This window comes from Pogoniulus pusillus, chromosome 24, assembly GCF_015220805.1.
Source record: "Pogoniulus pusillus isolate bPogPus1 chromosome 24, bPogPus1.pri, whole genome shotgun sequence".
NCBI classification, from domain to species: Eukaryota; Metazoa; Chordata; class Aves; order Piciformes; family Lybiidae; genus Pogoniulus; species Pogoniulus pusillus.
The window spans coordinates 17851411-17874601 of record NC_087287.1 but is presented as its reverse complement, the minus strand read 5'-3'; the positions used below and the strand labels follow the sequence as shown (position 1 = coordinate 17874601).

Below are 23191 nucleotides of genomic sequence, written 5' to 3'. Positions count from 1 at the left end.
GCAACAAAAGACTTTAGTCTTTGCCAGTATTTTCCTCAGTTGCTGACTTCTACTGCATAAATGCCAGAATTCCTGAAAACCTGCTGTAACACCAACAGTTTTGTCCAGAATCTTTGATCTTGGAGGTCTCTTCCAACCCGGTTGATTCTACGATTCTATAAAGCAATACTAAATAACAGTGAAGAACTTTATTGCTGAGTAGTCCAATTTCTATTCTTTCCCCTCCCTTTTTTTTTTAAGGCACAAGCTAATTGCCAACCAGGACTATGAAAATAAAAGAAATGAGATCCATTCCAACCCATCAGTAGAGCTGAATCCCATCATGTGAGTTGCCAATTGGTTTTCCAGTCCTCACGCTCAATATCTGCTGTTAATTTGCTCGCTATTTCAAGAACTTGAAGACTGTCAGCAAAATCCATGATGCATCACAAAACTTATAATTGAAAAGGAAAAAAAAACCCCACAACATCTGATTCTTTTCTGACACGATAAACAACGTCTGAAAGCCCTGATGAGAACACGGGAGAGGTATTAACTTAGAGCCGCTCCTATTAAAGCAGGATTGCAAACGAAGCAGGGAGAGCAACCGAGTTGCAGAAACAATTTCAAAGTGATGCAAAGCCATTTGGTGAAAACCTCCAAAATTTACACCAGGCTAAAAGGAAAAAACGTTCACAGTATCATCAGGGTTGGAAGAGACCTCACAGATCATCAAGTCCAACCCTTTACCACAGAGCTCAAGGCCAGACCATGGCACCAAGTGCCACATCCAGTCCTGCCTTGAACAGCTCCAGGGACGGGACTGCACCACCTCCCCGGGCAGCCCATTCCAGTGTCCAATGACTCTCTCAGTGAAGAACTTTCTCCTCACCTCAAGCCTAAATTTCCCCTGGTGCAGCCTGAGGCTGTGTCCTCTTGTTCTGGTGCTGGCCACCTGAGAGAAGAGAGCAACCTCCTCCTGGCCACAACCACCCCTCAGGTAGTTATAGACAGCAATACGGTCTCCCCTGAGCCTCCTCTTCTCCAGGCTAACCAATCCCAGCTCCCTCAGCCTCTCCTCGTAGGGCTGTGCTCAAGGCCTCTCCCCAGCCTCATCGCCCTTCTCTGGACATGCTCAAGCATCTCAGTGTCCCTCCTAAACTGGGGGGCCCAGAACTGAACACAGCACTCAAGGTGTGGTCTAACCAGTGCAGAGTACAGGGGCAGAATGACCTCCCTGCTCCTGCTGGCCACACCATTCCTGATGCAGGCCAGGATGCCACTGGCTCTCTTGGGCACACTGCTGGCTCATGTTCAGGCGGGTATCAATCAGCACCCCCAGATCCCTCTCTGTCTGGCTGCTCTCCAGCCACTCCCACCCCAGCCTGAATCTCTGCATGGGGTTGTTGTGGCCAAAGTGCAGCACCCTGCACTTGGAGCTATTGAACACCATCCCCTTGGACTCTGCCCATCTGTCCAAGCGGTCAAGGTCCTGCTGCAGAGCCCTTCTGCCTTCCAACTCTGTCACATCTGCCCCCAGCTTGGTGTCATCTGCAAACTTGCTGATGACTGACTCCATGCCCTCATCCAGATCATCAACGTTGCACAAAACCTTATGTTTTGAAGGAGATGGCTGAACCTGTCTGCGCTTTCTTAAGGCTGCGTTATCCACGCCAATTAAAACTTTGCTTCTGGAAAAAAAAGAGTTCAGGCACTTCCTCTAGAGTTACTAAAAAAAGCAAATGAAAGCCTTGGCTTTGCAGAGGTGAGCAATAGTGAGCTATTTGTTCTTGACCCCTGGATCACCCTACAGATCAAATTCTTGGACATAGGAAATACCCACTAGTATTCATTAAAAGCAACTGGGAGGCCAGCTTTGTGCTTCTCTTCTCGAGACCTGAACAAGCTACAACTTGACAAATGTGCAGGATACTGCTGAACAATGCTGCTGTTCCTGTCAGGAGGGAAGAGCTTTATTCCCAGCTTCATTCAGGATGAATTGATTTTCATCACAATGATGCAAATCACAGATTTCAGTCACTATTTAAATAATCAATTTTCATCTTTCACGTTTGCGCTCCTCGGTTATTTCCATGAAGCTGATTCTGTTAATCATTAGAAAGCATTGATTTATATAGAATTAATTTTTATGCTAAACATCATCTTCCCTGAGAAAGACTCCTCTGTTTGTGGTTACCTTGAGTACTGTCTCCAGTTCTGGGCACCTCAATTTAAGAAGGACATTGAGATGCTTGAACGTGTCCAGAGAAGGGCAACGATGCTGGGGAGAGGCCTCAAGCACAAGCCCTAGGAGGAGAGGCTGAGGGAGCTGGGATTGGTTAGCCTGGAGCTGTTCAAGGCAGGATTGGACATGGCACTTGGTGCCATGGTCTAGCCTTGAGCTCTGTGGTAAAGGGTTGGACTTGATGATTTGTGAGGTCTCTTCCAACCCTGATGATACTGGGATACTGGAGAAGAGGAGGCTCAGGGGTGACCTTATTGCTGTCTACAACTACCTGAGGGGAGGTTGTAGCCAGGAGGAGGTTGCTCTCTTCTCTCAGGCGGCCAGCACCAGAACAAGAGGACACAGCCTCAGGCTGCACCAGGGGAAATTTAGGCTGGAGGTGAGGAGAAAGTTCTTCACTGAGAGAGTCATTGGACACTGGAATGGGCTGCCCGGGGAGGTGGTGGAGTCGCCGTCCCTGGGGCTGTTCAAGGCAGGACTGGACGTGGCACTTGGTGCCATGGTCTGGCCTTGAGCTCTGTGGTAAAGGGTTGGACTTGATGATCTGTGAGGTCTCTTCCAACCTTGGTGATACTGTGCTACCTAAAACAAATGCTGAAAGTCTTGGCTCTTCAGTTTCACCTTTTATGGCTGGGATTGGCTCATATATTTTAATAGCTAAAAATAAGATAAATGATTGCTTTATTAGATTTTTTTTTCTTTTATACTTCAGGCTTGTACCATTTTTCAGTAGAACTTTTATGAGGAACAGAATGTAAAACCCACAAGTAAGCCTCTACTGCCTGGTTATTCATGAAATGAACTACCATAAATCTCTACCTACACCAAGTTTATCAGGACGAGCTTTCATTTCTATCATTCCTGTCTTTTGAATAACCAAAAAGCTACCTGTAGAGCTGAACAGCAGAACAAAATAAAACCAGAGGAGGGGAAAAAAAAAAAGCCATTCTCCCTGAACAATTATTTCTGTCAAAACGTGGTTTAAACAAATTCTGGCTTCAGTTAACTGCAGTCCTCTGGTGGTTTGAATGCTTTTAAAGCTTCATTAGAAAACAGGCCTTGCTAGAGTATTTGTATTCCAACGTCTGCAGGTTCCTGCAGTAAATTCAGTCCTTAGCATGGATGAACAATTTCAAATGTAATTTTGCAATACACACATGTTTTGAAATAAGAACCTCTGAATTTAAATAACACTCAGATGTATTTGGCTATCCATATTCAGCACCTGAAGCTGCGGTGAAACCAGACAGTCTCTCCTCACCCTTTCACAGATCCATCAGGATGAATTATCATAGAATCATAGAATCAAACAGGTTGGAGGAGACCTCCAAGATCATCCAGTCCAACCTAGCACCCAGCCCTAGCCAGCCAACCAGACCATGGCACTAAGTGCCTCATCCAGTCTTTTCCTGAACCCCTCCAGGGATGGTGCCTCCACCACCTCCCTGGGCAGCCCATTCCAATGGGAAATCACTCTCTCTGTGAAGAACTTCCCTGTACTTCACAGAGGGAGTTTAAAAGCTTAAAAATTCATATATCCATTACTGTTTGCATTTCTTTGTTCTGTCCAAGCAGTAGTCTTAACCTCCAATTTCCCAAGGAGTAAATGTTGCCACTGGAACCTTTAAGAGTTCCGACTGCACAAGAAGTATCAATTATTTTCCCACCCATCAAGGCTGGTTCATAGGGCAGAGTCAGAAGGCAGAGAAAGGAGGGAAATGGGGTTTTTTTTGTGTGTGCTAGTTTGAAGCAAGCTAGAATGTTTTGGTAAAAGAACTAGATAACAGGCAGTGGAATGAAAACAATTGATGTCAACTTCTCTCACAGTTATGCTGAGAACTCTGGGAAGAAGAAGTAAACTTTCTCCATTTTGTCTCTCACTCTTGCTTTTGCCTTAGACCGAGACACATCTCATTAACCTTGCTCCCACTAACCTTGCTCCCTAACCTCTTGGCTGCACCTCTCTTCTTCCTGAGAACTGGGGTAAGGTTGAGAGGGCCGGGGGGAGGTGTTGGGGTGGTTTGAGAGCCCCTCCTGGGGACTCAGGTTTCTGGGAGGGGAGTTGTGCTTTTGTATTGTTTATCCTTTGTATATTTCTGTATATAATTGTATATAACTGTATATATTGTAAATAGCTGCTTGCAAATTCTGCTAGCTGTAAATAAATTGCTTCATCTATATTCCCAGGGTCCATCTGAGTTAGCTGGGGCAAATACAAAGTGTGGGGGGGCGGGGTAACCCCCAAACCATCACATTGTGGATTGTTATCTACAGACCACATGGAAAAATCTTCAGCCATTTTGCTCCTTCAAGGTACATCAAAGATGCTCCTACTTAAAAGTGTGAAAATGTCAGCTGCATTCTCCACCTCTGAAAACGAGCAGAGCTCTCATCGCGATTCATGTCCCACCCCTGCTCTTTTTTGTCTTTTAGGGGTTTACACTCTTGTTTTCAACTCCCCTCCAGCTAATGCCATTTAATACTCTCAGAACCATCAGGCTAAATTCAAATTCTCTGCTCCTTAGAGGCTGTTGATATGCACCACCGCACATTCCAATTGCAAATACACATGAATGCTCCCGTGTATTGTAAGTTATTTTCTACATACAAATTCTACTAAATTGTAAGTTAGGAGGCACTACTTCAATTCTCCCAGGTCTTTAGAAAGCTTTCAGACATACCATGAGTAATAACACGTAATGAATATGGACTGATATTTCTTTGCTGTAGTTACAGCGAGTTGGCAATTTACATTTTCTAAATAGATAGATGACTTATAGCCAGTTCTCCCAGTATCCTGGCAATTACTTCTTAGAAACCCTTGACAGGCTGAAACCTCCAGAATCACAGCTGTTATTCTTGGGTTGATCCCCTCTTTTTAAATTAAAACCAGTAGCTTTACCAGCAAATGAGAATTTTTCTCCCTCCCTCTCTGGAAATACTTACAAAAATGCACATAAATTGAACACGCCAAAGTATCTAATTTTAGGGTTGGAGCATCTTCTGAGTTAATGACCACTGTTCCACTTCTGTGACAGAACTAATTGGGGTAAGGAGGCCATAAATCCACACAAAAGCCCCACAAATTCTCTTCCTTTGGGGCAATCTGAAGGTTTATAATAGTAGAGTGAGATGTGATTGGAGAGGAAGCAGAAAAGAAATTTAAGAAGTGCCGACAGCCTTGTCTGATCATTCTGTCTCAGTTTCCAGGCACAGAACAGATTTGGAACAGATTCTACTAGTATCTGATGTGATTTTTCCTTCCTCTCAAAGAGCAAAATGCAGGAAACCAGACAAATTTTCACATTTTCCAGGAACAGAGAGCGAGAGAAGAAGGACAGTCCTATCTCTGTGTTCTGGCCACAGAGTGGCTGTTCTAAAAAGCTGTATTTAAAATGATAGCCTCAACTGCATATCAACAGATGCTCAAGAGGTGCTCGACAACAGTCCATCACAGTGAAACATTCTGCAAGGCAGAGGAGCTCAGCATGCCTTTCTAGCAATCAAGCTCCATTTCCCATTGACCATTAACTGGAAAAATCCAGTCACCAATGGACCGAGTATAGGGAGGAACAGTCTTCCACGACCAGGGCAGAACACATGTGCTGTTTATTTGCCACAGTTAAACCAGTTCCTTGATGTGGCACCCCTTAAGATTTCAGAACAAACATTCCATATCCAAAATGGAAGAACTCCCAACTGCAGTTGCTGGAGTTTGTCAGAGACAAAAGGATAACAGATTGTCATTATGGATTCGGGAAGCAAAAGAGGGGGGGTGGAAAAGATTATTCTATTTTGCCAGTACGTATAAATGTCACACAGTTCTTCATTTCAAAATACCAAGCTCTCTCTCCCCTAGATTTGGATTTTATGTTCTCCAGCACTCCTGCAGTAAGCAGAATTCAGGAAAATCTGCCCCAAATAATTCTGTAATCATCAGATGCCTGCAGAATGAAAACCATCAGAGTCTGAGGCATGCACATGAAAGAAACTGAACAGGAGCTCAATCTTAGCAGCAAATCTCAGCTCCACCTCTCCCTTACCCAAAGCCTCATGTGTCCTGTCCTCTGTCACATGCTGCTAGTACTAAAAAAATCACTTTGAAATGTCATAGAATCACAGAATCAAACAGGTTGGAAGAGACCTCCAAGATCATCCAGTCCAACCTAGCACTCAGCCCTATCCAGTCATCCACATCATGGCACCAAGTGCCTCATCCAGGCACTGAGAGTTAATTTGACTCTTCTAGTGAAAATGCTACTCATCCTCTTCCCAGTTCTCACCTTGAGGGAGAATGAGGACTATGACCTCCATATCTCCTCAAGGCCACATGCAACTTCTACTTCCCTTCAAAAGAGTGGTTAGAATCATAGAATCAAGCAGGTTGGAAGAGACCTCCAAGATCAACCAGTCCAACCTAGCACCCAGCCCTAGCCAGTCAACCAGACCATGGCACTAAGTGTCTCACCCAGACTTTCCTGGAACACCTACAAGGATGGTGACTCCACTGCCCACTCCTTGAGCAGCCCATTCCAATGCCAATCACTCTCTCTGTCAACAACTTCCTCCTAACATCCAGCCTAGACCTCCCCTGACACAACTTAGGTCTGTGTCTCCTTGTTCTGTTGCTGGTTGTCTGGGAGAAGAGACCAACCCCACCTGGCTACAGCCTCCCTTCAGGTAGTTCTAGACAGCAATGAAGTCAGCCCTGAGCCTCCTCTTCTGCAGGCTGCACACCCCCAGCTCCCTCAGCCTCTCCTCATAGGGTTTCTGTTCCAGGCCCCTCAACAGCTTTGTTGCCCTTCTCTGGACACCTTCCAGCACCTCAACATCTCTCTTGAATTGAGGGGCCCAGAACTGGACACAGCACTCAAGCTGTGGCCTGACCAGTGCTGAGCACAGGAGAAGAATAACCTCCCTTGTCCTACTGGCCACACTGTTCCTGATGCAGCCCAGGATGCCATTGGCTCTCTTGGCCACCTGGGCACACTGCTGCCTCATCTTCAGCCTACTATCCACCAGTACCCCCAGGTCCCTTTCTGCCTGGCTGCTCTCAGACACTCTGTCCCCAGCCTGTAGTGCTGCTTGGGGTTGTTGTGGCCAAAGTGCAGAACCCTGCACTTGGCCCTATTCAATCTCATCCCATTGGCCTCTGCCCACCCATCCAGCCTGGCCAGGTCCCTCTGCAGGGCTCTCCTACCTTCCAACAGATCAACACCTGCTCCTAGCTTGGTGTCATCTGCAAACTTACTGTCTTTAAGAGGATTCCTAATCTGAGTTAAGATTATCTTTCCCAGTTATCTGATACCAGAGGATTTAGAGGTTGCTGTGAATTTTTTAGCTGATTTAAACTACTAGCCAAAGGCTCTAACTTAAATTAAAAAACTAGTAGCTACAGTTGAGAATGTGAGATCCAGATCCAGATCACAGTCTTAAGCCAGCACCAGCACACACAGTATGACCAAAACAAAGCACAATATGGGCCAAGTGAACAGAGGCAAGATGAGAAGGAAAATTTCTAGGATCTGGATAGGTTTGCCTCATTCTTCGGTTCAAGCCCTGCCATTCCCTCCCCCTCTCCCACTTTCACCTTTAAAGTAAATGTCACATGGTGCACATTTATAATAAACCCTTCTTATAGGTGTGCATAAATTAGCATTTAAATGCTTCAGCTGACAACTGAGAACACTAAGCAGCATAATGATTATCACTGAAGTTCAAGCTTCTGGTAGAGCCTGAAAGGACTGTGGCTGTTGTAAGCCTGAGATTACCCAAGACTCCACTTAAGAGAAGAAGGAAGAGTTTCCTTCATACAAAACTAGACAGCAATTTCTCCTTGCTTATACATGGCACAGAGGTGGAATGAGATCAAAGCTGACTTGAGATTTCATTAGCACAACTTTACATGCAAATGAAAACAATGCCTAAAACTAGATTAGAATTAGTACTTAAAGCACCTGCTGCCCCATACCTTGTGTGCTAAAGGCTACCACACTCAGCTGTTACATCACAGACATAAACACCTAAACAGCACAGAATACAATGGAGCTTCCCTACTCCATATTAAGATGACACTGCAGTAAATCCACAAGCACAAAGTGGATCCTGAGTCCACAATTGCTGAAAGTTATTCAGCAGGCAAAATAGAGATAATTACAATTCCTTTTGCCTTGCTTCACACACGTGGCTAAATAAAGCCTATTCACCCACCAAGGGGGAAAAAAAGTGGTGTTTTATAGCTATGTTTGACACTGTTCTGAAGGGCAATGCAACAAAGCAGCTTCATGCATTTCCAACAGGACTGATTCCTGCTGTGGTTCAAGTAATAAACAGCAAAGAAAGTTTAAAGTGAGACTTACCACGGGGCACCGTATATTCGGAATCCTTTAACTGTTACCTCTGAATCTTGTAAGTAAATACTATTGGTCAGGAGTGACTGAACATTGTCAAAGTCCTCTGGTTTCAATTTGGACACAGAGGGAAAGCGGTAGTAATCTTGTTTAACAAGGTCTGCCATGAATTCCTTATCAAATGTCAGTTCATGATTCCCAGCAATCACTATTTTATATTCATATGGTAGGTTTCCTGAAATAACAAAAAAGAGGACTTAATTAGCACATTCTCCTCCCACACCAGCATTGCTGGCACAATAAGTAGACAGCTAGCAGTGACAGAATGAAATACCCAAGATCTGTGTGCGCCTCCATGTTGAGCACAAGCTATTAATGCTGCCTCTCTTCCACTGAATGAAACTACATGAAACTGTAAAATCATGCCACACAAAGCAATGTCAGAATAGAAAGTGTGTACTGCACAGCTAAACAGAACAAGCTGGAAGGCACCAAACCAGCTCCAAAGGTGGCAGAAACCACCACTAATGACAAACTGATTTGGATCAGATGTTAACACTCAGCCCTACCACTTAACTCATAGGACTGGGTCAGTCAGCAGTCCCAAGTCTCAATCTACTGGAGTGACTGCCAGTGAGATGCCTTAGGTGGCCAGACCAGAGACCACAGCATGTGTCACAAGCATGGGGTGAGGGTACCAGGCACAGGGTACAGAATTAGGCTCATGGTGCCATTGTTTTTTTTCCAATTATGATGTTATTTTAATTCATCTGTCATAGAATCATAAAATGGTTTGGGTTGGAAGGGACCTCCAAAGATCATCCAGTCCAACCTCCCTGATTTGTGTTCATGGCACTTATTGCAGACCCAGCCTGTTCTCCACAGCTTCAATTCACTTGCAACAGACTTTCACTTTATTATCATTATTCAGTTTGTGGTAGTATCTCACTTCTGTAAGAAGCAGGCATGTAGAAGAAACCCTGAAACTCAGGCAATTAAGGAAAAAGGAAGGAAAAAGGAAATGTGGTTAATTTATTTGCTGTGAGGGTCAGACATAAAGAATCCAGGCTTCATCATCCCAATTTAGGTCAGCTTTTCCCATTGTTTGGAAGAAGGCATGGATCAGGCCCACCAGGAGCCAGACTCCTGGAGTTTAGAGACAGATATTGAAGCACTTGGTACCAGCAACAAGTCTCCTATCTTCCAAATAAACACACTGGATACTAAGCTCCCTTAAAAATACGGTCCCATACTGCTGTGTCTTCCCAAAAGTTAGGTTCTTCTACAAAAATCTGTCCCATTGTGGCTTGCCAAACCCCATATCTAAGAATCACAGAATCAACAAGGTTGGAAGAGACCTCCAAGATCATCCAGTCCAACCTAGCACCCAGCCCTAAGCAGTCAACTAGACCATGGCACCAAGTGCCTCATCCAGGCTTTTCTGGAACACCTCCAAGGACAACAACTCCACCACCTCCCTGGGCAGCCCATTCCAATGCCAATCACTCTCTCTGCCAACAACTTCCTCCTAACATCCAGCCAAGACCTCCCCTGGCACAACTTGAGACTGTGTCCCCTTGTTCTATTGCTGGTTGTCTGGGAGAAGAGCCCAACCCCACCTGGCTACAGCCTCCCTTCAGGTAGTTGTAGACAGCAATGAGGTCACCCCTGAGCCTCCTCTTCTCTACGCTAAACACCCCCAGCTCCCTCAGCCTCTCCTCATAGGGTTTGTGTTCCAGGCCCCTCACCAGCCTTGGTGCCCTTCTCTGGACACCTTCCAGCACCTCAACACCTCTCTTGAATTCAGGAGCCCAGAACTGGACACAGCACTCAAGGTGTGGCCTGACCAGTGCTGAGCACAGGGGAAGAAGAACCTCCCTTGTCCTACTGGCCACACTGCTCCTGATGCAGGCCAGGATGCCACTGGCTCTCTTGGCCACCTGGGCACACTGCTGGCTCATCTTCAGCCTACTATCCACCAGTACTCCCAGGTCCCTTTCCTCCTGTCTGCTCTCAGCCACTCTGTCCCCAGCCTGTAGTGCTGCTTGGGGTTGTTGTGGCCAAAGTGCAGAACCCTGCACTTGGCCTTCTTCAATCTCATCCCACTGGCCCCTGCCCACCCATCCAGCCTGTCCAGGTCCCTCTGCAGGGCTCTCCTACCTTCCAACAGATCAACACCTGCTCCTAGCTTGGTGTCACCTGCAAACTTACTGATGCAGGACTCAATCCCCTGGTCCAGATCATCAATAAAGATCTTGAACAGGACTGGGCCCAGCACTGACCCCTGGGGAACACCACTTACATCTAAGCTAACTTTTACCACCTTCACCAAAAGCCTGACTTCTTAGTCACACCAAATAGTTTATTTTTGTATTTGCTCCTAGTAATCATTTAGAAAAGCTTTTTTTTATATCATTTCATGGAGTTTTATGGTCTGTTTTGGCTCCTTATTTTTTGTTTGGGGGATGTTAAAGTCTTTCCTTCATAAGGCAACAAAATATGCTGCTATGGAAATCCATGGGTCCATCTTCCAGTCCTGGTAGTCCCAAGAAACACAGAATCAGGATGCTGCTTGTTTCCTGTGAATCGAGTTCTCCTGAAGAGATGTGGCTTTGCTAGCTTAAAAAAAGAAACCTGTCTTTCATCTTTCAACACTGTTTTGGTTTATGGGTTTCTTAAAAAGCTAAGTTTCAAAGGAAAGCTGTAAGTATTTAACACTCCCCTAAACATGACTTGTGAAGAACCAGTCAAACCCCGAAGCGCTTCGGTATTCACAGCACAGGAACAGGAATTACACCAGATATGTACACAAACATAACCTTTGTATAAAACCAGGCAGTTCTGCAGAGAAAAGCAAAAAGCTACAAAAGCTTTGCAAAAACCAAGTGACCTCTTCATGGACACCTCACAGCTGAGCAAAATGCAGCTCATACCTATTCATAACTCTCTGCAGTTCTGCATTAAAGCTCGGGGAGATGCAAGAAAGGCTCCTCTCGAGTTTACGCCTCATGCTTTTCTCTCTCCCCCTCCCCATCTCTACATACTGCTCTGCAATTCATTTTTACTTAAAAACTCCATGTGGCAGGTACCTACAATTCCTGCTCTCTGTGACTCCTGGGCACAAAGTAAAAATTACTATTATCTCCTCTCTCAGGGAACATAAAAGATACAAGCAGCATGAAATTTGATGCACTTGTCATAACTCTCAATCCCCCCAAACAAGCTAGATGTGAGAACATTATCAGAGAGGTAGAATGGAGAAGTTAAATTCAGGTTTCTGCCAAGTTATCACCATCTGACTGTTTTAAATGGGAAAAGTTCACAGTATCACCAAGGTTGGAAGAGACCTCATAGATCTTCAAGTCCAACCCTCATCTTCTCATCTTACTGGACAAATGTCCAAACTTTACACTTTCTTCCACTGAGTTTGGTAGACCTAAAAATCACTGCATTTTGCTGGGATTATGTCCAGTTTAGTCTGGAATACTTTTGCTTGAACTCAGTGGGTTTTTATCCTGACATTCCAAAAAAGAGAGCTTACTTTGAAGACACACAGGGAACAAAAAGACAAATCAATTGTGGCACCAGCGATTAAACATTATATACATTCCATAAGCACTTAAAATCACTAGGGAAAACCAACCAGGGCCAATTGCTGTCCACACAAATGTTGATTTTATTAAGGCTATAGAGAAGGTCCACTTGGTCAGCTCTTGAGAGCCAGGAAGGCACTGAGGTGCCCTGGGAGCAAACAGCCTCACCCTGACGCTGCTGGAGAGTTCAGAAAATGGCCCCATGAAACTTAAGGGCCAACACCAGGAATGAGCAATAAGATAAAAGAGGCCCCAGAGGATTAATGGTACTGGGACCAAAGTTTGTTAACATCTACCCATACACTCCAGCTCTGCAGCACTGCACACCATAGCCTGTGAGCCACAGAGTAAGCAGTGCTGGCTGTGGATGTAGCAGCTGCAGACTCAGGCTCCTCACCCAGCAACAAGACAAGATGTGCTTCTCTCCATATTGGCACACACTCTACCACAGGATGGACACCAAGGTCTGACCTAGCTCTTCACTTGAGTTCTCCCAACTTTACAAGCAGTCACGTTTTGCTGTTCCTTTTCTGGAGCTGGCTTGGGAGCTAGAAATGAGCCCCAGCACACAGCAAAATGCAACCACACCAAAAGTCAGGCCTAAGCAAAAGGGAGCAGCAAGAGGAAGTCTCATCCATTTCTTTCCCTTTCCCTGAGGAAAGACTATAAAGCACTAATCAGAGTAATAAATTACCTACAATCAGATTAGCTATGTATTTGTTGTATTCAAGCTTTCCCTTCCTGAAAAGCCCTGTGGCAAGGCATATTCTCTCTGATACAATCTATAAAACATTTGGGCATGTTTTCTTTTGGCAGTCTTGACCTTTGTCTATAACCTGCTGACCTTCTGTGTTTAATAGGGAAGCACAAACAGTCAAACACACAAAATCTCCTATTCCATGGTATTTTAGCTTCCTCTTGGCCAGGTTAATCTCTGCATACCTACATCCCTGCTGTCTGTACCCAAAGAGGGACACTGTAGCACGAAGGTGGAAAGGCATTTCCTCATTTTCCTTCACTCTATTTGTTACCTGTGTTTGGTCCTCATTACTCCAACGCCCTCCCTATTAACTTTTCCATCATGCATCAATAATACTTTTCATTGTAATTTATACTGAATCTAGAAAAGAGGCTGAAGAATTGCTTTCCAAACTAGGAAAAGTTTGATCAGTTTGCTGGGATGAGCACTTCAGAGACACCAGTTACCAACTCTCAGGGTAAAAACTGAGTTTAAAAATACTTCAGTGTTTAACAGTTGAGAGCAAAAGGCTAAAATTACAACTACTAAAAAGGATAAGGGCAACAAGACTGTGATGCAAAGTCACTCATACTCAAGTGTTTGAAATCCTCTGTGCTGTACTTGTATCTGTATACACACACAGGGGGGGTTTGTGCATCTTCAATATGTATTTGTAGCATTTTGCCTAAGACAAGAGCAGAGCAGTGAGGGTACAATGTAAGCACTGAGTAAGAAAATACTGCAATTGGACAAGTTGTTCTCTTCTGGAAGACACAAGGTCAGTATCAGTCCTGCTCAGATAAAGGCAAAGATAGTCAATGGTGAACTTGTAAAAGCTTCATCTTTTATAGCAAATAGAATAATAGAGGAGCCTCAGAAGACTTCTGTGATTTCTCATTTAACAAGTACAGTCCCACATAGCTCTGTCCCTCAAGCATTCATCCTCACTGCTGTGCCACCGCACCTCTGCTAACACAAGGGTTTGGGGGCCGCAGCGCACAGCAGATCTGGAAATGGATCCAGCTGAAAACTGCTAGAGCACAAAAGCAATGAGGCTCTGTCCAGGCTGGCAAGGCAGGGATTCTTTTGCTTGGCTGCAACCACTTACATCACTTTTGACTGTTAGCTGAAAAACAGGCTGGCTTTTAGTATACCTCTGACACAGGATGAAGGGGGGAAGCCGGTGGGGGGGCTGCTGGGTTTTTTGTATCCTATGTAAGTAGGTGTTTCAGTGGGGTTTTTTTTTAAGTTCACCTAAAGCACTTGATCCCAGGAGTCCTTAATCTGTTGAACAACCATTCCCATTTTAATGGCATGCTTTATACAAGTACAACCCAAGTTCTGTGGAGCTGCCAGACATGAAAAGGAGTCTGGCAATGAATGTTAACTGCCGAGTCTCTATAAAAATAGAAAATCACATTATTTTTTGACTACTGTTACCTACAAAACCCACAGGGAGGGAAAGGAATGAGAAATAATGTAATGCTAGCTGTCTGCATGGAGGTAGAAACCTTTATTTACACACAATGCTTTTGATGTGAAGCTCTGAATATGCAAACCTATGCATTAACTATTCAAACCACACAACACTTCCATGAAACGTAAAGCATTTTCATGCCCATTTCATTGCCTTACAGACCCTTTGGCCATATGCTGAGAAATGTGCTGAGGAACCTTGAAGTCCAAATCACAGTCTCTTCAAAAAGAGGGAATACCTGTACAAGTGAGATACCTGTGCAAGAGAATTGTCTCTATCTTTTGCCATATACTCTTCAAAAGAGCAAAACTGGTCACAGAGTATTCACCCATAACCAACCACATAAATGTCCTGAGGTAAACACTGCAGGAGCAGATTCTGTGTCCTTCCTATAGGCTTCCAAGCCCCCACAGCTGCCCAGGTTACTATCAGTTGTGTGCCCACAGCTGCTGAAACAGCAAGTGAGGACAAATGGCAGAGGTGGTGCTGGCCAGCAGCAATGTCACCTCTCCCAGAGGTTTTTCAGGGCCAGCTCACTGTATGGCAGGGCCATGGCTACTCTCTTCCCAGCATTTACAGCACAATCACAACACTCACAGGTCTCTTCCCTTTCAGCTTTTTTAAATGACAGCATCTCAAAAGCTCAGATTTCTCCTTCAGCAGCAACAAATGAGCTAGACTTTGGAAATACAGTTGGAGAGACTTAAGCTTTCACATGCTGACTTCTCTTGCCAACAACCAACTGCAGGCACTAAGACCCAAAACTAGGTAGAGAAAATCACACTTTTTTTCTCCAGGATCAGACTGTCCAGCTGACTGTAAAAACACTCTGCTTCAACCAAACATCTTTCACAAAAGCTCCTCAACAGAATAGCTAAGTTTGTCAACCAACATGCCAGCTGAAAACATAACCCATTCATTTCTATGCATTTTACCTTTCTGTCTCTGGAGAAGTCTACAGAACAAAACAACTAAAAGCAAAAAAACAAAACAAAACAACAACAAAACCCAAACAGGCAAATGAAAGGCAGAACAGGCACAAAATCAGAAGGTGCTTCTAAAGATGCTTCTAAAGAAATACAGTGAAGTATGGCATCTCTTAAGATCTGTTTGATGAAAAGGATTCCACCAGCTTTTAAAACCATCATCGGCTCAGACTGCTCCCTGTTTTTTCACCTCCTCTCCAAAAGCATATTTTAGAGAAGGAGAAATAAAGGCAAAACACACAAGGGCAACCCAGCCAGAGCAGTAGATGAATGCAAGTTGAACTGTTTTGCCTTTATGCAAAGAAAACATTAGACCACAGCAGAGGGAGATGCAAAGGCTGAGACCCTTGAATTCCTGCGATAAATCTGAAGCTTGTACATTAAAGCTCCCTTTTGTTGAAAACGCTGTTAGACACAACAAAACAGAAATGTTAGGTGAGTGCAAGCTCTGCCTCTGACCTTTCACTCTGTAACCGTCAGGCTTCATTAATTTTCACAGGGCCTGACAGCTCTGGCGTTAATACTCACACTTGCGATCGAGCCACACAGCAGGTTCAGACTGCTACCTTCTCCTCTGAAACTCATGCATTAGGATTTCTTCCATGCTGGCAATGGAAAACCAAGTCTAAGAAACATTAAACACAAAAGACTACGTTACAATAATGCCAAGGTTGAGTCATAAACCCATGAAAGCAAGGGAAGTACTGAGTGGATCTTGCCTCAGCACCTAGGACTCAGCTATGGGGTGCCGCAGTGCTGCAGCCAACGTGGCCCTCTCTGAACCAGCGCTGATGCGGGCATCACTTAGTCTATGCGGGCACTTAGAAGCAGTCTGATACTGCAGAATCAGCAGTACCTAATGCCAAGTGCTTCCACTTGCTCTTTCTTCATAGGTAAACGCAGTGAGTTTTGCACAACACTGGGCTGTGACACCGCCAAGTGTGGTAGGAGCACTGCCACGGGGACATATACGCTGCAGAACCTAGACAGCTGTGGGTCTGATTTAACCACGCTCTGCTCTGGTAACAGTTCCTTGCTTTTATGCATTTATGTCTCAACCATAACATTATTCTAATGTAACTGTTTGTGATTAATATCCCTCTCCTCTCCGTTAAACAGAAACACTCAGCACAACACAAGCAACAATCTTCTGTTCGGCTTTAAGGTTCCACAGCTTCCTCAGCGTTATTCTGACAACGTGTGCCGGGTTGCCATCCCAAAGCTGTTTGGAATTTCAGCGGGCTACTGTTAGCCAAACTTTCTGTTTGCTTGTTTTGAAACATTGCAAGCTTCACTGAAATCTTAATCGACTAATACATGACAGTTCTTTGTTCTGAAACAGGCAGGATCTGAAGGTTTTGTTTAGCCTAACCTCAGAAAAATCAAAAAGCCTCCAGATTTTGCAGCTCGCAGTGCTGCCAACTTCTAAGTGTAAAAAAAAAGTCCCCCAAATTGACTTTAAGATTATGAAACCTGAAACAGAAGCAGCACCACAGACTCCTTGCTGAGCTGGAAAGGCATTCTTTTCAGCCTTTGAAATTATGTAACTGAAAACGTGGAGCTTTCAAGAGGAGAAAGAGAAAAAAATACTTTAAAAAATCACCTAAATAATAATAGTAAAATCTCTCTGCCATTGCATTTCTCTATGAATTTAGCAGATTTTGAAAACACCACCTTCCCTGGAAATGACACCAGCCTTATTTTTCCCTTTCATTTTCCAACTGCTTCCTGCAGAAATGGTAGTTCCCACTACTCTTTCCAATAGCAAGGCAATACATGAAACACTATGAAAACTGCACTGGTGCTGCACTGCTGCAATTTCAAAGAGATTCTTTACATGAAACAGGATTCACACTTAAGGAAATACATGAGGTTTTCAGGCAGTAGCATCTTTTGTCTGGCTGGGCAGAAGGGTGTTCCTTCAAACAGGAGAGTAACTAAGCTGGTGAAGGGTCTAGAGAATAAGTGTTATAAAGAGTGGCTGAGGAAAACTGGGACTGTTTAGCCTGAGGAAGAGGAGGCAGAGGGGAGGCAGGGCTGGCTGATAGGTTGGACTGGATGATCTTGGAGGTCTCTTCCAACCTGGTTGATTCTATGGTCTATGGTCTATGGTCTGTATGGCATTGCACAAGCCCTACAAGGAGAGGCTGAGGGAGCTGGGATTGGTTAGCCTGGAGAAGAGGAGGCTCAGGGCAGACCTCATTGCTGTCTACAACTACCTGAGGGGAGGCTGTGGCCAGGAGGAGGTTGCTCTCTTCTCTCAGGTGGCCAGCACCAGAACGAGAGGACACAGCCTCAAGCTACGCCAGGGGAGATTTAGGCTGGAGGTGAGGAGAAAGTTCTTCCCTGAGAGAGTCATTGGACACTGGAATGGGCTGCCCGGGGAGGTGGTGGAGTCGCCGTCCCTGGAGCTGTTCAAGGCAGGATTGGACGTGGCACTTGGTGCCATGGTCTAGCCTTGAGCTCTGTGGTAAAGGGTTGGACTTGATGACCTGTGAGGTCTCTTCCAACCCTGATGATACTGTGATTATTGCTCTCTACAAATACCTGAAAGGACAACAGGTCCCCATCTCTTCTCACAGGTCATTAGGGACAGAGTAAGAGGGAATGGCCCTCAAGCTGTTATCAAGGGTAAGTTTGAGTTAGGCAGTAGGATTTTTTCTTTCACTGAAAGAGTGGTCAAGCATTGCAACAGGCTGCCCAGGGAAGTCATTGAGTCATCAGCCCTGGCAGTGTTTAAAGGTCATTGAGATGTGGCACTTAGCCGTATCGTTAGGTGGTGAACTTGGCAGAGTGGGATTAAAGGTTGGACCTGCTGATCTCAAGTGTCTTTTCCAACCTATGATTCTATCATCTACACTTATTGTGAGATATGCACCCAGCCACTTATAGCTTAAGGTGCACGTACACTGCAACTACCCAGAACCATGGTGGTGTGCTTTGTCTAATACAATTTCACATTTCAAGACCTTAATATACCAGGGCTGACAAGTTTTAGATCGATTTCAGCTCAGCATGCCTTCAAATGGCTCAGATCTTGAACTCTGAACACCAAGGCTGACAATGGGAACATAAACTCTGCCTTCACGGTGCCAGTGGGGCTAAGTAGAAACATTCTCCTTCAACTTGATTAAGACTAAATTGGAAAGGAACATTTCTGTTACTATTACATTAGGCTAAAATATAGAAATGAACCCTAATACTACATAAATCTAATAAGAAAAAGCCATCTCTATTTCTAAATTTTCAAAGCATTCCCTATAAATGCATCACAGATCAATTTACATGGTACTTTTGCCAATAAGCAAAACGAAATCACAGGTTCCAATTGGCTTAACTCATATTGGAAAGTGCGAAAGCAAATGCTAGAAAATGCAATTACTGCAAACAAACTCCATTTTCTCCACTCAGGAGGGAATTTCAGGGAACATTTTATTGCCCTCAAATAATATTTCTAAAGGCATCAGTACACAATTCTATTTTCTTTTCGGAGTCCCCACACTATATAACCTAATCCTCTATAAAGAAACTCAAATAATATATTGGGTGTTGATATTACCTTTCTGCACACACAGAATTGTATCAATTTGAATTATTTCCCTCCACCAATCTTTAAAGTCTAGAAGCCAACAGTCAATGTCTGACTGGACCTACTTCCCGTAACATATTCTTTGTCTCCTTAATTTACAATTCCAATTACATCCTTTCCCCCCCCCCCCCCCCCCTTTCTTCCTAAAATAAATGAATAAAAGCCATGAAAAAGGAGGTCATCTGGAGAAACAATTATATAGATGGTAATTAAGTTAATCACAATTATCACAGACAATGTCTTGGTATTTTCACGTACATATATATTTTCAAACTGTAAAAGGCCAGCAAATGCTAAGTACAAGATCTTCCACAGTAAAAGTCTTTACTGGAAAGGGAATGGAGTATCAGTTCCTCACTACTTATTGAAGGAAATGAGAATCATTAATACAGGACCCAGACTTAGATTCTGCCCCAAGTTTTTCTGCCTTATTAACAGGGACTTTTAACATGAGCAGCAAAATTTCAGCCTCAGAATCATAGAGGGGTTTGGGTCAGAAAGGACCTCCAAAGGTTATCTAGTCCAGCTCCTCTGCACTCAGCAGGGACATCCTGTGCTAGATCAGGTTTCTCAGAGCCTTGCTGAGTCTCACCCTGAATACCTCCAGGGATGGGGCCTCTACTACCTCCTTGGGCAACCTGTTCCAGTGCTTCACCATCCCCACGTTAAAGAGCTTGTTCCAAACATCCAATCTAAATCTGCTGTGCTCTAGAGTTTTAAGCCATTGCCCCTCATGCTGTCACTGCAGGCCTTTGGAAACAGTCCCTCTGCAGCCTTCTTCTAGCCCCTTCAGGTACTGAAAGGCTGCTATTAGGTCTCTCTGGAGCTTTCTCTGCTCCAGGCTGAACAAGCACAGCTCCCTCAGCCTGTCTTTGCAGAAGAAATGCTCCAGCCCCTGTCCACAGGACTGAAAACTGCCCCTCTACCAGGATACTTCCAATAGCTGCCTTCCATTCCTAAGATAAACAAATAAAAGGATCAGGGAACACTTATCATCACCAAAACCATTCCTCTGTCTCTTTCCTCTCTGAATTCTTCTCCATTATTTGTTTTCTCACTATTAATATCTTTGAGGCTTACAAATGTACCGAGCAGCAGGCACTTGACTCCTTCTCTCTTGCAGTCTGGTAAAGCTTAGGAAATGTTTCTGAAAAAAAACCCTCCTCAAGTATTTCCCCTTCTCTGCACCACACTGACATCATCAGAGCAGTGCTTATGAGAGGAAAAAAAAAATCTCAAATACAAACCCAAGAAAGTTCTGGTACCTCCACAGTCCTCTTTTTAGAGGACACAGAATGCAAACAGAAATTAGTCAACTGCAACATTCGGGCAGGTCTTAGGAGCATCCTGAATTATTTCCTGAATCCTGTGTTTAAATTTATTATTGTATATAAACCTAAACGTTCCATTACAGCCTTCTGGGATGAACTTGGATACCAGGCATCTCCTGAGTCCTCTAAGGAAGTTCCTTTTAATAACCCTGTGCACAGAGAGGTTTCTGAGATACTAAAGGAGATAAGCAAATCTCCCCGGCCGTATCAAGTTACTATAAGGAACTGAATTCCTCTTCTGCAGCCATTTAGAATTGCCTGAGCAGAATGGTACATAGCCTCACGTACCTTCCTTCTAAGTTTAAGCACATATGGCAACCCCAAACACCAAAAAAAGAGAGAGGGAAGGAAACTTTAAGCCTGATAAAGGTCTAAAGCAATAGCTATGGAAATGGGTGCCAGTGATTCCCAAGCTCCAAATCTCACCTCGCCTACTCACTGCTTCTTGCCACTTCCTCTCTCCTCCTGGCTTTGCAGAATTTCAATCACCAAATGATTTGCCACAGCATCCCAAGACCTCATGACAGATATTTCACAAGTGAAGTCTTTTTTTAAATCCAAGTCAGTGCTCTCTGAACTTCTGCAGACAAACCTATGTGCTGAAATACCTCCTACCTGTGCTTCCAAGGAAAGAGGGACAAGAGGGATTAATAAACAACAGCACATGTAATTTAAGCTCCATTCCACAAGGCAGTTTGTGTGTGCTTAATTTGTGATGGAATTCAGGTGAAACTCTCATCCTTCCTGCCCTTGCTACTACAAGTACATAGGCCCTCTGTTGCCACCACCTCTGGTCCTTTAGAAGAACAATAAGCACCAAACCTACTATGGTAGTGAAATACTTTAAAATCGACTTAAATGGATGTGTGAGATTTATGATACTTCTATCTGTGCATCTGAATCACAGTTACACTCCCACAGGACCTGTGTGATGCAGCATCTGCATTTTCCTTTTGCATACAGAAGTGCACCAAGAACTCCACTAGAGGAATAAATACTTCTCTGTAATTAAATGTTACCATGAACTGCTGGGGTACGCAGCACTTGTGATTTTTCATCTAGTGTGCTTTCTGAAGAGTAGGATCTCTCCCACTTCCCAGACTTAAAAGAGAAAGAGAAAAAAGGAGTTTAAAAAAGCCTGATCTGCAGAGCTGAAGTTTTGCAGAATAAAGTCAATCAGGGCTGGTCATTACGGCAGAGCACTAAGAGAACAGCTATTTCAGTCACTCACACAAAGGTAACACACTTGTTTCTTATTCATACTGCCTCTCTGCTAAGGTTTTGCCCTTTCCCCTCCGAGGCAAGCGTGGTTGTTTTGGCAGCTGGCTGCACGGAAGCGTTGCTTTCTGAATGGCTGCATTGCTTCCACACTAACTGCACGCACATCCTCCCCAGCAACCTGCCCAAACGCCAGCGCACCTTTTAACACGGATAGCCAGAGCTGCCAGTCACCACAGCAGTGACTCTTCCCTCTGGCCCCAGAGCTGCCCCTCAGCCATCCCCTCCCTGCCTTTCACACGCCAGCTAATGGCACACAGGATTGCTGCAAAAGGCGAATGGCTTCTCCTACACTGCTACTCTGGGAATTACTTTGCATGGGGGTTTATGAAGAGATCTTTACTCTTGGGATCACTATGGCTATGCTGCTGTGTTCCCAGCGAGCAGTGAAGCCTGCAGCAGAGACAGGAGAGCAAAAGGAATGCACTCCTTCCCCACAGTGCTCAGGAGACGCAGCAAGCCTCATGGTTGCCTTGCAGCCTTTCTGCTCATCCCTCAGTAGCAAATGTAAATGTCAAATGCTGTTAGAGAGTGGAAGCCTTAAGAGTAAAGCATGGAGGAAGGCAGCTCAGGTATAAGGAAGGAAACATCTGGCATTGACAGCTCTGTGTTAAACCAAAACTCTCAGTGTTCATGTCACTGGTCACACTAAAAAACAGACAAACAGACAGAAAACAACAGAAACACACTGGAGAAAACCATTCACTGTGCTCTGACATCCTATCCCAGCCTGTAATATTGAAGATTCTTGCAATCTAAAAAATATTTTACATCATTCTCAGGTCTTCAAGGTTCACTTACCAACAGTTCCAGAAAATTTTAAGTATCAAATGTTCCCGAGTTCTTTCTCCTTAATTTTGTTAACTCAAAAAAGTAGACATATCATCACCAGTTTAGGTCCTTGGGACTCTCTTCTTTCAAGCCACTGTCCCTCCCCTAGTTTGAGGTTATTGTGTTCTCTTCTGTGTTGTCTTTGTATCTTTTTGTCTCCTCACATTACTGTCCCCTCTTGTGCTGCTTTGTTCTGTCTCCACTAAGTGTCCCACCAGTAGTATGTGAGGGTTTGCTAACTCGCCTCACAGCTCTGGTGCAGGCTGAGAAGAGACCAGAACAGCTCAGAGAAGTGAGCTGAACCTTGAAGTGATCCCAGATCCTAATAAATTCAGTTCCCAGCTCTGTGGAAGGGCCACTACGAGCCAGCCTGCATGTGAGCCAAACAACAAGACCAGCCTAGCACCACAGGTCACGGCAGCAGAAGGGAGTTCTCCCAGCCTTGCAGCAGCCTGAGTCTAACAGAAGATGCTGCCTGTCAGCCTCGCAATCACCCAACAGTGCTTGCTCTGCTCTTCACACTGTCATGCCCAGGATAACACAGAAAATGCCAATTCATTTAGCTCTAGTAGAAGGGGTTCTCTTCACCTTTTCCTCCTCACCAGTGGCACCAGTGTGCCTATGAACGTAACACCTATCCTCTGACATCAATATAGTCCATAAATGCAGTCAATAAAAGACTTCAAGCTCTTCTAACAGGTGAGACAGGGGTTGATGGAAGAGGTAGAGTTGCACAGGTCTTCCTTTTGTGCCAAGAGACGTGATGCAGAATTCACCTGAGCTTAAACACTCA

General features: G+C 44.5%; 1 protein-coding gene across 2 annotated transcripts in view; it reads right to left on the bottom strand.

The window, feature by feature from the left end:
* The window catches only part of MPPED2 (metallophosphoesterase domain containing 2), a 123378-nt gene that overhangs the window by 57599 nt on the left and 42588 nt on the right, over positions 1 to 23191 (bottom strand). For both annotated transcript variants that reach the window (XM_064163838.1, XM_064163839.1), the window contains exon 4: positions 8584 to 8809. In XM_064163838.1, coding sequence (XP_064019908.1) covers positions 8584 to 8809 — 226 coding nt within the window. The remainder of the gene's footprint in view (positions 1 to 8583; positions 8810 to 23191) is intronic.